Here is a 14,814-nt window from a genome sequence, read left to right as displayed (position 1 = left end):
AAACTTAGTTTTAAAGCACTTTTATCTTTAAAAGTCATGTAAGCTCCTCCTTAAAAACCTTAGTTCCCTTCTTACATAGGGGTCTCTCCTAGTCTAGTAAACAGATTGCTAATACACATATTGAATATTGTAATGGGAGAAGGCCATCGTTCTTTTTGTGCCTATCTGGTGATTCAACAAAAGTAGTAAGCTTCTCTTTATTTCCAAGTTTACTTTCTCCTAAGGTTTAAGAGTTATCTAATGTCTTTGGAAAGTTAGCCTGTCTTTGGAGAGAATGCTGATTTCCAAAGGATTCTAGCTATGGCAAATTTCAGTAATTCAGTTACTCATTCAGTCAACAGGTATTTGTTGAGCATTATGGTGCACCCAATGTTCCTGTCAATACTATGGATACAATGTAAGTTAGACAGGTGTAGTCCCAGCTTTTATACAGCTTTGTGGGGATAGAGAATAAACCGATAAATATACACAGTTGACCCTTGAACGACATGGATTTGAACTGCATGAGTCCACTTATAAGCAGATTGTTTTCAATAAGTACTGCAGTTCTACACTGTTCCCTGGTTGGTTGAATCCATGGATGTGGAACTGTGGATACAGGAGACCATGGAACTGGAGGGCCAACTAGACAGTTACACTTGGATTTTTGTCTGTGTTGGTGGAGGTTGGTATGCCTAACTGCTGAAATGTTCAAAGATCAGCTTTGTTTACAGATAGTGATAAAAGCTATAAGAAAGAATAATTAGACTGAGAGTGATAGGAATGGTGCTATTTTCAATAGGTTGGTGAGGAAAGCCTTCTCTGAGAAGGTGATACTTGAACAGAGTTAAGGAATGAAGTGAGGGAGTGAGTGTGGAAGTGATGGGAGTACTTTTGCTGTACTTGAGCAGCAGTCGGAGGCCAGTATAATTGGAGTAGAAAGGTGGAGGCAGAGAGTGGTAGGAATAAAGTGGGAGAGTTATGCTATGCAGAGCCTTACAGACTGTGATGAATTTTGGATTTCATTTAAAGTGTGGTGGAGTGCTATTGGAAGATGAAATCAGGGGAGAGCCATAATCTTATGTTTTATAAATAACTGGCTGTTGTGTAGTGAATAAACTGTAGCAGGCAAGAGAGTAAGCAGGGTGACCACACATTATTATCTGGTGACCTGAAATATATTCACTAGTAGATCAATAATTTTTATTTAACACAAGCCATTAAGTTTTAGTCTAGTGTGGAGAAAGACGTTTTGGTATCTGTGAGACTGTTTTCAGTTCAGATCTTTTTCAGAGATGATTAGTTTTCATGAAGGTCACTGAGAACATAAACTCTAGCCTTTTAAGATTGGCACTTAAAATTCAATCTTTGAAAATTAGTTTCAATTTCTTTTAATTTTTTTCTTCTACTTAAAGACAGTAAAAAATATTCTTTGTAGAAAACTTAGACTGTAACATAGAGCATTTATTAAGAAATTAAAATGTTTCAGTACAGATTAAAGAGCAAATTCTCATGCACCCATTACCTGGATAAGAAATAGAACTTTACCTAGTCCAGAAGCTCCTTATGTGCTCTTCCCTGATTGTGTTTCCTTTTTGCCTCCTGAAATAACCACCATCTTGAATTTTATGGGAATCATTCCTTTGTTTTTTGTTTTCATCATATATGTCTTTACTCCCAAATACAGCTGACCCTTGAACAACGCAGGGATTAGGGGCACCAACCGTCCCCACTACAGTTGAAAATCCATGTATAACTTTACAGTCAGCTCTCTGTATCTGTGGTTCCGCATCTGTGGATTCAGCCAACTGTGGATCATGTAGTATGTGTTGAAAGAACTATAAGTGGACCCACGTAGTTCAAACTCATGTTGTTCAAAGGTCTGTGCACAGCGTTTACATTGCCTGCTTAAAAACTTTATAGTAAATGGAATCATGCTGCGTGTACTTTTCTGTGATGCTTCTTTTGTGCAGAATTATTTTTGAAATTCATCCGTGTTAATGTGTAGAGTTGTATTTCATTTATTTCCACATTGTGTGATAGTCCATTGAATTAACATACCTAATTTACTTATCTACTCTATTTATGGACATTTGGATTTATAGCCAGAGTTTTATCATTACAAACAATGCTGCTGTAACATTCTCTCGTATATGTCATATGTAAGAATTTATCTATGGTGTATACATAGTAGTAGAATTGCTAGGGCATAGAGTGTGCCCATGTTAAGTTGTATAAGATATACTAAATTGGTTTTTATAGTAGTCATAGGTATTTTCTCTTCCACTAGAAGTGGAAGGGCATTCCTCATTGCTCTAGATACCTTCCTGACACTTGGTATTACCCAACTTAAAGATTTTTTCTAGTCTGGTGGTATGGAATAGTATGCCTTAATGGTTTGAATATACATGTCCCTGATTACTAATGAAGTTGAGCATTTTTTCATATGTTAAGGGCTTGTGCTTTTTTCTTTTTTGAAATTCCTATTCGTTTCTGTTTCTTGTTTTTCAACTGGTGGTCTACCTTTTCCTTTTTTATTCATAGGAGTTCTTTATATGTTCTAGATACTAGTAATTTGTTAACTAAATGCATTGGAAATACCTTCTTAGTGATTAATTGGATATGGGAGATGAGGGAGAAGGAGAGTAGAATTACTCCCAGATTTCTGTTTGGGGAACTGAGTGGATGATGGTGCTGTTAAACTGGGGTATAGAGTAGAGGAGGAGAAATAGATCTGGGGGAGAGAGGAATTAAGATATTTTGGAGTTTGATCTTCCTATGATTTATCCAGTTGGAAATGTCTCATAGAAAGTTGATTCTCAGGATCTGAAGCTCAAGCCAAGCCTCTGTTATGCCAAATGATGGCCCTTTTAAGAGACTATAATTAGAAGGAATATGGTAATTCTCAGACTCATTTGTCCTCTACCCATCCTCTACTTCTCTAGGCTAAGGATTCTCCAATCCAAACTTTTTATGAAGTAAATATCCCAGTCAAGTGACACACCAGACACTTCATCTTAGTTATAATTACTTTATTAGTTTTTTGGTCTCTAAGCAGTTAAATAATCTTTCTTAATATTTCTAGGAGAGAACATCATTTTTGTTTTTTAAAAACATCCATCACATTTGTCTTACATAATGTGCAGAACATGTATCTAAATTTGAAAATTTCTCCCATCGTAGTACTTTATTACATGTATTCTATAAACACTGAAAACAATATAAGAAACACATACACCTAAGGATTCTACATTGTATAGTCTTTCACTAAATAATACTGTTTTCACATTTCCAGATATTTCTAGCTGCTTCTGTGTATTGTGTGTATAACCACCAGAAGAATGTGGGCCCCTTGAAAGAATGGCAGTAGAAGCCCACAGAGTAAAGATCTTTCTTTAAAAAGTGTATTGTATTATTGCTTTGATTGAATACCTTTTAGTTATTTGAGATTCTAAGAATTCTAATAAGCCCAGAGTTGGAAGGATCCTGTAATAACCTTTAGAAGATAGGAAAGGTGAGGGCTAGGACTTGGCATGTTCACTAAGAGTGTAGCGCCTCAGCATAGCTTATAGTATAGTACTAATGATGAACCATCCACTGCCCTGCAGGGGTGGTAGCAGCTAATTTGGTGACTGTGGTTGGTCACCTTTTAGGAGAACTGCAATCCATGGACATTTAGGGCTTCATGTATATTGTATGTAGGGAAATGTTGTCAGAGGTAGCTTCTCTCTGGTCCTTCATTATCAGTAGTGCAGTGATTATGCCTCTCTCTGTGTTTGAGGAGATCTTTTAGACCTGTAAGAAGAGAAAGAGGGTGTAAAAGACTCTGACTTCAGTCTGAGTTCTTTCTGAAACAATCTGAGTTCTGCTTGAAACACACTGAATTCATAGGTAATTCCAAGTACTTAGGTGAAATCTGGTATGCTTTCCTGCTGCTGCACAATTTATGTAGGTTACAAGGGCTGCCTTTTTAAGGCCAGGAAAGGCTTGGGGGAAATTTGGCATCTTTGCTTGGATAGTTATAGCTCTGCCTCAAGGTTGAAGTGACCTATTGACACTTCTAGACAGGTAATCAAGGTAGCTTTTGATACCACACAAGATGGCACCTTAGTATAAAAATAGATGGAGGTAGTGGAGGGCATGATGGTAATATTATTTTAAGCCAAGGATTCCACGGGAAAGCCCAATGCAAATATTTCTAACTTCCCAAGATTGACATTTCTCAAAGAGCAGTTCTACAAGCAATAGCAAACCTACCTTTGCTTGCTAATTGCTTTCAGTAAATTCTTGATGGTCTTAGATTCTGGATTCAGACATCTTTTTTCCCCATTCTTTTTCATTGTGGCACTATAGAAGTAAATAAAGGGAAAATATTTGAAACAATGTTGGGCCAATAAAACAGATGGAATATACAGTTTTAACGTCAGAGATTTAGGTTTCACAGTAGAAGTTTCCTTTTGCTATACATAAGTCTTAGAGTCATCACAAGCCCTTTACTGATCTACTGTGATCACCATTACATATTTAATATATGATTACAACCAGGAAGGTGATCATTAGGTGCAATTTTACTCACATAATCTCAACACGTGGACAAGATTGACTTGCAGGAATCATTTCAAGTTTTTCTAAGGACCTCGGATTAACAGGTCGATCACTGATCTTGATGCAGGTGCAGCGTGAAGTTCTGGAGAGAAGCATTTCTGCAGGAAAAGAGACAGGTGTAGCAGGGGAGATTAGCACAGTTTTCATTTTAGGCATTTGATGTGGATTGGCTAGTATGCAGCAGACTCTATACCCCCATATAGTCACATAATCACTTAATCTGAGAAGGAATGATCCCATACTAACACAGCTCTGTATGACTGATTAGTTGATTCTCTGAAAGAATGAAATTGCCTCTTGTAGATTGTAAGATTATACCCTTGAGCCCAGGTCATATAGTTACTTAAGTTTACTGAAGAAATACCTGTCTCATTCTCCTTCCTCATTCCCTCCCATTTTCTCTGTCTATCCCTCTTCCTCTTCTGCTCCCACCTTCCTCCTTCTCTTCCATTGTACTTGCTTCTCTGATTGTAAACTCTGACTAGAAGGAATCTGTGCTCATTTACCCTTCATTTATAGGAAGGTTGTAAAACTTTTGCAAATAAGTTATTTCCATATTTATAGACTTTACACCCAGTCCTATTTCTGATCTTACAAATTAAACATCCCTTGATGTTCCTTACCTTGAGTTCCATTCAGAGTCAGAAGGATAAGGCAGAAAATAAGAACAGCACTTTGGTTCATGGTGCCGTGACTGAAAGTTCTTCTGCTGCAGGCTCACAATGTCTGAGGAGTTGAGGAGTGTCTCAGAAAATGTGGGGCTAGGATGCAGTATTTATTTGCAAAGTCACGTTCCCTCTCTAACTCTGATTGGATAACATTACAGTTGACTCGGCAAAGCCTGCTGTCTGTTCCTTGGGGAAGTCCCATGTTGCAGAATCAGAGGTATTATTTATATTTATTGTGGCTTCCGAGTTATGGAATTTCCCTTCACCTCCCTTTTTTCAATGAGAGTGAGTTAGGTTTCACTTTCCAAAACGTGAATTTCTTGAAAAACAGAACTTTATTGCAAACAGAAATAATTTAAAAAAAAATAGAACTTGGATTCTTACCTTGCACCTCCTGCAAAATAAACTGTCAACATAATCCTTAAGTCAGAGTCCCCAAAATGAGTAAGTCTTAATACTTACTTTGAATCCATTTGAATTTGCAGCAGTAAGGCATGAACATGAATATCTTACATTTATTCACTTTTTATGGGTTTCAGAGATATCATATACTTTTTCATTTTATCCCTACAATAACTCTGTAAGAAGATAGGAAATTATCTTTATGTGTGAAAGAATAATCTTAAATGTTAGATAACTATGTTAGGTTACACCAAGTCTGCCATTCATTTATTCTAGCTATGATGCTTTTTCAACATTTATTTTAAACTTTGGTAATTAGTTTCAAAGGCTAGGTAATTCTAAAAAATTCCTCAGAAATAGCAATTTTTCATTCTTTGGAGGTAAATCTAATTTTGGAGGATAGTAATTTAGCCAGGCATTGCAGTATTTGATCAGATACTTACAAAGAAATAGATTTGGTCTTCTTGGACAAGGACAGAGATACAGAACTGGCAAATTTCAGGGAATTCCAGAAGTGCTCTGATTGTTCATAACATTATTAGGATAAGTCAATAGCTTTCAGCATAAGTATTTCAAGGGAGAACGCTGTTCATTTGGATATCTAATTTCTGGTATGTTAGTAAACAAGTTTCATGTACAGTCAGTCCCTGAATGAAAACATCAGCATGATAAGATAACATCCAGAATGGAGTAAGAAAAGGGTTTGTAGCTATAGTAAGGTCACTGCAAAAAAATGAAAGATGCTTTTTGAGGAAATAAATTTAAGAGGGGCAAAAATAGAGACAGACCTTGGGAGAACAGAATGGAAACAGAGAGGTTGATTTAAGATGGGTATAGCTCTAAGAGAATGTCACATGAAAAGCAATGGCAAAAAAGTGTTAGCCTTTGAACTGGTAACGTTGGTATAATTAAGCACAATTTCAACTGGGCAAATAGAGACAAATAGGGGCAAAACTTGATTTCTTATCTTAGCTTTCAGTAGTATGTGGCTGATTATTTATAGCAGACAGCATCACTAAGAAGTAGGTGATAACCATCTAATATAATGTGTTAGAAGTTCAGCAATATGTGAGGGACATACAGTCTCCTTGTGTTCTTTGCAAGTGCTTGGCAACACAGGGTATAAAATGATATACTTTTCCAAATGCAGGCATTACCCTGCAGTGGGAAATCAAATGCAGGTGATACTTGGAACCTAGCAAAATATCAGGGAGGTCTTTTCAGAGTCAGCTAGGCTGCAGGAATGTAGAGATAGTTCAGGGAAAGGCAGGGCTTCCATCTTAGGTTTAGCCTAGTGTACTTGGCAGGTACTGACCTAAAATGTGGCATTGAGGCCAAGATAAAACCCGTATCTGTAAACTGGTCACACAAAAGACTTGAAACCTCAAATGGAGAAACTCCTTCATCAGAACAGTGAGTGAGTTGTTGCATGGGGCAGACAGAAATTGCCGGGGTGTTAAATCCCAGGCCAGTCTGTTCCAGAGGCTGAGGTAGAGCTGTAGAGCTAAGCTTGGTAAATCAGTGGATTTAGCTGTGGGGAAACTGGAAAGACGAAAGGAAGGGAAGTGAGTCAGAGGCTCATAGAACCCAGAAGACTTTCACCCAGCAAAAAGGCTTTCTTCTGATGAGGGAAAGTTTTGTGAGAGACAGTGATGTGGAAGGGCTCTCCCATAGCTATTTGTGCAGAATGAAAATTGAACTGTGAATAAAAATTCCAAACATTTTCCGGGAAGTGTCTGACATCATGGATGGAATATTGAACTGAACAGTTCAGTATTAAACAATAAAAAAATACATGATGGTAATTTAACTTTTGTTAGTATCTAAGTTCTCAGCTAAGATGTTGTCTATATAGTAAAGTAAAAGGAGAGTTGAGGTAGATGCCTGCCAGTGTTCTGTTATTAATGAGAAAATATTTCTTATTAGTTTAATTGATTTTTAATTAAATATTTCATAGCATTAACTATATGCCAGGTGTTGTTTGAAGTGCTTTATGGACGTTAACTTATTTAATCCTTAAATGGTAACTTATGTTACCCAGTAACTCTAGCTCTAGAGTCCATTTTCTCAACAACTTTGTTATGCTGCCTCTCCAGAGAGAACATTGTTCTTGATTTTGATTTCCAATTTCCATTCTCTCTTTTTTTTAATTGAAGTACAGTCAGTTATAATGTGTTAATTTCCAGTGTATAGCACAATGTCCCAGTCACGAATATACGTACATAAATTTGCTTTCATATCTTTTTCATTAAAAGTTATTACAAGATACTGAATATAGTTCCCTGCACTATATAGAAGAAACTTGTTTTTTAAAATCTATTTTTATATATAGTGGCTAACATTTGCAAATCTCAAACTCCCAAATTTATTCTTTCCTACCCCCTTTCACCTGGTAACATAAGATTGTTTACTATGTCTGCAAGTCTGTTTCTGTTTTGTAGATGAGTTCTTTAGTGTCCTCTTTTTTACTTTTCTTTTAGATTGCACATATGAGTGATATCATATGGTATTTTTCTTTCTCCTTCTGGCTTACTTCACTTAGAATGACAATCTCCAGGTCCATCCATGTTGCTGCAAATGACATTATTTTATTTTTTATGGCTGAGTAGTATTCCATTGTATAAATATACCACAACTTTATCCAGTCATCTGTCGATGGACATTTAGGTTGTTTCCATGTCTTGGCTAACGTATATAGTGCTGCTGTGAACATTGGGATGCATGTATCTTTTCGAATTAGAGTTCCCTCCAGGTACATGCCCAGGAGGGGGATTGCCGGATTGTATGATAAGTCTAATTTTATTTTTTTGAGGAATTTCCGTACTGTTTTCCATAATGGCTGCACCAAACTACATTCCTGCCAACAGTGTAGGGGGAGTTCCCTTTTCTTCACACCCTCTCCAGAATTTATCATTTGTGGACTTTTGAATGATGGCCATTCTGACTGGTGTGAGGTGATAACCTCATTGTAGGTTTGATTTGCATTTCTCTGATAATTAGCAATATTGAGCATTTTTTTCATGTGCTTATTGGCCATTTGTATGTCTTCATCGGAGAGTTGCTTGTTTAGGTTTTCTGCCCATTTTTGGATTGAGTTGTTTGGTTTTTTGTTATTAAGTTGTATGAGCTGTTTATATATTCTGGAAATTAAACCTTTGTCAGTCGCATGATTTGCAAATATTTTCTACCATTCCATAGGTTGTCATTTTGTTTTACTTATTGTTTCCTTTGTTCTGCAAAAGCTTGTAAGTTTTAGATCCCATTTGTTAATTTTTACTTTTATTTCTGTTGCCTGGGTAGAGTGCCCCAAGGAGAACATTGCTGAGATTTATGTCAGAGAATGTTTTGCCTTTATTTTCTTCTAGGAGGTTTATCATGTCTTGTCTTATATTTAAGTCTTTAAGCCATTTTAAGTTTATTTTTGTGTCTGGTGTGAGGAAGTGTTCAGCAAACAGCATCCAGCAGCACATAAAAGAGATCGTACATCATGATCAGATTGGATTCATCCCAGGGACACCAAGATGGTTCAACATACGCAATTCATTCAATGTGATAACACCACATCCACAAAAGGAAGGACAAAACTACATTATCATCTCAACAGATGCGGAAAAAGCATTTGATAAAATTCAGCACCCATTTATGACAAAACTCTTATCAAAGTGGGTGTAGAGGGAACATATCTCAACATAATAAAAGCTATTTATGATAAACCCACAGCCAGTATAATACTCAACAGTGAAAAATCTCAAAGCCTTCTCACTAAAAATACTAAGACAAGGATGCCCACTCTCACCACCTCTGTTCAACATAGTCTGGGAAGTCCTAGCAATCAGGCAAGAAAAAGAAATAAAAGGGATCCAAATTGGAAGAAAAGAGGTAAAATTGTCACTGTATGTGGATGACATGATACTATATATAGAAAACCCTAAAAGCTCCACACAAAAACTACTAGAGCTGATAAAAGAATTTGACAAGATAGCAGGATACAAGATTAACATACAGAAATCAGTTGCATTTCTTTACACTAACAACGAAATAACAGGAAAGAAAATAAAGAAACAGTTGCTTTTAAAATCACATCCAAAACAATAAAATACTTAGGAATAAATCTGACCAAGGAAGTGAAAGACTTATACATGGAGAACTACTAAGCATTTATTAAGGAAACTAAAGATGACTTAAAGAAATTAAAAGGTATCCCATGCTCTTGGATTGGAAGAATCAATATTGTTAAAATGGTCATACTACCCAAGGCAATCTACAGATTTAAAGCAATCTCTATCAAATTATCCAGGATATATTTCACAGAACTAGAACAAATAATAATAAAATTTATGTGGAATCACAGAAGACCCAGAATTGCCAAAGCATTGCTGAAGAAAAAGAATGAGGCTGGGGGAATAACCCTCTCAGACTTCAGACAATACTACAGAGCTACAGTAATCAAAGCAGCATGGTACTGGCATAAAAACAGGCATATGGATCAATGGAACAGAATAGAGAGCCCAGAAATAAACTCACAGATGTATGGTCAATTAATTTTCAACAAAGGAGGCAAGAATATACAATGGAGAAAAGACAGTCTCGTTAGCAAGTGGTGTTGGGAAAACTCGATAGTAGCATATAAATTAATGAAGTTAGATTACTCCCTCACACCATTCTGTCTCATCTTAATTGTTTGAGGCCATCTTTGACGTTATTCTGGTACCTCAGTAATTAAACACTTAGAAAAGGTTTAAGATGAATCTATTTTACACTGAATTTCATACTGAAATGAAAATGCTATAGTATATATATATATGTACACATGTGTTAGCCAGAAAACAATCACATAGATACATGTTTATTACAGTATTTTTAGAAGGTAATTTTCTTGCCTGAAACTGAGCCTGTTCAGTTGAATTTGTTTTAGATTAGATTGAGCGTTGTATATCCTGGGATGTTTGTGACTGGGGGAAATAGACATTTATTTCTTCTTAATTATGATATTTGTATTCTAATTGTGTTAAAATATGTAAATTTTGTTTCTTTAAGAATTGGGCTATTGCAGTTTTTAAAATGCCACAAGTAGATCTTATCATTCAGCAGCTTGTTATTTCTGCAGCTTAGACAACTCCTCGATTGTATTCATCAGCGTACTCAACTGTTCTTTTCATCAGAAATATACATGCCATCCAAATGTTTTTATATTATTTTTAACTGCCATAACTTACTGAATCACTATAAATTATCCTTCTTTGTCTTTCCTAATAATTTTTTGTCTCGTCTGTTAAGTGTACCATCTGTCTACTCCAGCTCTCTTGGTTACTGTTAGCGTGATACATCTTTTTCTATTCTTTAACTTGTAACCTATTTGTGTCATTGAATCTAAGTTATGTCTCTTGTAAAAGGTGTACAGTTGGATCATGTTTTTAAAAATCCATTCTGGAGGGTTGGGGCCAAGATGGCAGAGTAGAAAAACCCTGTGCTCACCTTCTCTCACAAACACACTAAAATCACAACCATCTGCAAAACAATCATCAATGAAAAAGACTGGAACCTACCGGAAAAGATCTTCTACAACTAAAGACACAAAGAAGGAACCACAATGAGATGAGTAGGAGGGGCAAACTCACAATATAATGACATCCCACACCTCTGGGTGGGCAGCCTACAACTGAAGAATAATTACACTGCAGAGGGTTTCCCACAGGAGTGAGAGTTCTGAGTCCCATGTCAGGCTCCTCAGCCCAGGGGTCTGGCACCAGGAAGATGAACCCCCCAGAGCACTAGACTTTGAAGGCTTAGGACTTAATTTTAGGAGCCCCAGAGGAGTAGGGGAAATAGAGACTTCACTCTTAAAGAGCACACACAAAATTTCATGTGTACTGGGACCCAGGGTAAAATTAGTAGTTTGACAGGAGCCTAGGCCAGACCTATCTACTGGTCTTGGAGAGTCTCCACAAGAGGTGGGGGGTGGCTGCAGCTCATGCTGGGGACATCAACACTGGTAGCAGCCATATTTGGGAACATCCTACTGCATAAATACTGATGCTGGTGCTGCCATCTTTGCTTATTAGTGCCAAGACCTAGCACCACCCAACAGCCTGTAGGCACCAGTGCTGGGACGCCTCAGGCCAATTAACTGAGTGGGGACACAGCCCCACGCATCAGCAGACTGGCTGCCTGAGGACTTCCTAAGCCCACAGCTGCCTCTAGACATGCCCCTGGTCATGGCCTTGCCCACCAGAGGACCAAGACCGAGCTCTACCCACCAGTGGGCAGGTACCTGCCCTTCCCTCCAGGAAGCCTGCACTAGCCTCTCAACAAGCCTCACTCACCTGGGAGCAGACAACAGATGACAAGAAAACTATGATCCTGCAGCCTGTAGACCCGGCCTGTCCACAGCAGGCCAGGGCCAGACCCTACCCTGGGACCAGCTGGGCCTTGGTCCTGTCTACTAGCAGGCTGACACAAGCTTTAGGACACCCCAGGCCCATACCCAACTGTGTCGGGAACCAGCCTTCCCACCAACACTCTGAAATGAGCTCTAGGATTCCCAGGCCTTGCAACCGGACTTGGGGAACCAGCTCTGCTTGCCAGTAGTCTGATACTAACCCCAGGACCCGGCTTCACCCACACAATCTGCCGTTTTGCTTTGTATTTTCTATATGTCTTGTCTTTTCTGCTTTTCTGTTCCTCTGTTACTACTGGCTTTTGTGTTAAACAGATATTTCCTAGCATATAATTCTCTGTTTGTTAAAAAATGGCTTTATGGTGATATAATTTACAAATATACAATTAACCCATTTAAGGTGTACAGATCAGTGACTTTTAATGTATTGAAAGAGTTGTGCAGCCATCACCACAATCAATTTAAAAAACACACCACTGCAAAAAGAAAGTCCACATCCTTTAGCCATCACCTTCTAACTTCCCACTCTTGCCAGCCCTAGGTAACCACTCATTTACTTTTGCTTCACGTAGATTTGTCTTTTTTGTGCAAGGCTTCTTTTGTTCAGGATAATGTTTTCTAGATTCATCTGTGTAGTTGTGTGAATCAGTAATTTTTCCTCTTCATTTCTGCATAGTATTCCATTACACAAACATACCAGTTGGTTTATCCATTCTCTTGTTGATGGTCATTTGAACTGTGTCCAGATTTTAGTTACTATATTTAAGGCTTCTATGAACATTTTTGTATAAATCATTTTCTGGACATAAGCTTTCATTTCTCTTAGATTTCTATAGTAGAACAGAGTGATATTTTTAAAGCATAAGTCATCATGCCACTCTTCTGCTTAAGGCCCTTCAACAACTTAGTTATATTTAGTATTAAGTCCAGTTTTGTATCCTGTTTTACTAAGTCCTCTATGATCTGACTGCTACTGATTTCTATAGCCTCATCTCACATTGTTCCCTCTCAGCCACTATACTCCAGTCACAGAGGCCCTTAACACTAGGGATTTTCTTTATCTGGAATGCTTTTTCCCTTATTCTTTGCATTTGTAGTTCTTTCTGGACATTTGGATTTTAGCTAAATAGTATCTTCTCTTACCAAACAATCTAGAGCAGCCACGATGTTATTTTAATTCTTTGACATTTTTCACTTTCTTAAAATTTGGTTAGTTTCATTTTTTAATGTCTATTTTTTCACACAGAAATGTGAGCCCCCAAAGAGCAGGGACCTCATCAGTCTTATTCACAGCTCATCCCCAGCAACTCAAACATCACCTGGCATATGGAAGGTATCCAGCAACTATTGGATGGATGGATATATGTATAAATTTTTTTTTCAGACTTTAAGAAACAGCATAAATAAGAATTACACATCTTCAAAAAGAACTTCCACTGACTCATCACATTTCTACATTAGGATATGGGTATTACTGTTTTCTCTAGCTTTAGGAACTAAGTTTAACCTAAGAAAACTGTAATTTCCCCAGAAGATAGCATAGATTCAAATAGATAGAGTCAATACAGATATTCTCAGCTAGCTATTGGCCAGAATCTTCATTCCTAGGACTGTGGGGTAAATATAAATGTACAAAGGGTGGTGCACCTGTAATTATGCATTGAATGAATGAAGGAATGCAAATCTCTTCAGTGCCCATTATCTATGTGATTGTGCATAGTATTGGAAGCAGAAGAATGAGGAGAGCTGTGCTTATTCTCATTACTGTCTGTGTACTTTGTGTAGGGAACCAAGCTAACCACAGCTATTCTCAGGGAATGCTAGGAAGGATAAGATCCAATTTCTGTCCTTGATGGACTTGCATTCTAAATAGAGACACTGACACATACGAAACAATAAATATCAATAAAAGCAACTGTATGATTAGTGCCAAGTGAGTGGTATAGACAGTGAATAATATGGGGGTTCACAGGAGAATGTATTCATTAAGACCAAAAATACTCAGATGAACCTCTAAATGTGAATTGTACTTAGACAAGTGGCCAGGAAGGGAGATCATACGCAATTCAAGAAATACCACAAAAAATGGTATACAGAGATGCCGATCAAACAGGCAGAATAGTACAGCCTCATTGGGATGGTAATACCTTGTTAGGGTTCTGTAAGGATCTGGTCCTCAGTTTTACAGGTCCAGAACTTCTCATTTTTTCCTAATCATCCAGGGTAAACACGGTCTCAAAGAGTTAATTCACATCGTTGTGCAACCACAACAAGAGAAATCTACAAGAGACTCATGCAAATTAAAAAGACAGTTTATTCATTTATAATGAGGACCTTACAGTGAGTAGGATGATTGCGTCTGATATCCAAGTCACCCTTTCCCATTATCAGAGAACCTGGGAAGTTGAATGAGTAATCAGAATGTCTTCTGGTAAAAACAGAATCCAAACAAAGGACTGTTCTTGTTTTGAATGGGGATCTGCTCAGGAGAGAAATGTAAGTGGTCAATGTGGAGAATTCAGAAAAGAAAAATCAGACTTTAGAGACAATAGCAAGACAACTATTACTTGTTACATCCACAGCCAACCTTATGTGAATCATTTGAATGGAAATCTAAATTATAACTCTTAAAATTTGTATTTCAATTTTTGCAAAGCTTTTGATATATTAACTTTCTTAATATTCACTGATCTGAGTCTAGTTTTGAAAGAAAACAAGAATTAAGGAAATACTCCATCTTTAGTTTCAGTTTCCTTTGCTGTT

General features: G+C 37.3%; 1 protein-coding gene across 1 annotated transcript; it reads right to left on the bottom strand.

The window, feature by feature from the left end:
- Positions 1–2,996: 2,996 nt before the first annotated feature.
- On the bottom strand, positions 2,997–5,351 carry CXCL10 (C-X-C motif chemokine ligand 10). Its single transcript, XM_006176316.3, has 4 exons — positions 5,208–5,351; positions 4,556–4,682; positions 4,237–4,326; positions 2,997–3,774 (listed from the first exon to the last, which is right to left on the bottom strand). The coding sequence occupies exons 1-4, from the start codon at positions 5,266–5,268 to the stop codon at positions 3,738–3,740; spliced, it is 315 nt and encodes a 104-aa protein (XP_006176378.1). The 5' UTR covers positions 5,269–5,351; the 3' UTR covers positions 2,997–3,737.
- Positions 5,352–14,814: the final 9,463 nt, after the last annotated feature.

Source organism: Camelus ferus, chromosome 2 (assembly GCF_009834535.1).
Source record: "Camelus ferus isolate YT-003-E chromosome 2, BCGSAC_Cfer_1.0, whole genome shotgun sequence".
NCBI classification, from domain to species: Eukaryota; Metazoa; Chordata; class Mammalia; order Artiodactyla; family Camelidae; genus Camelus; species Camelus ferus.
This window is presented reverse-complemented; position numbering and strand designations above follow the sequence as displayed.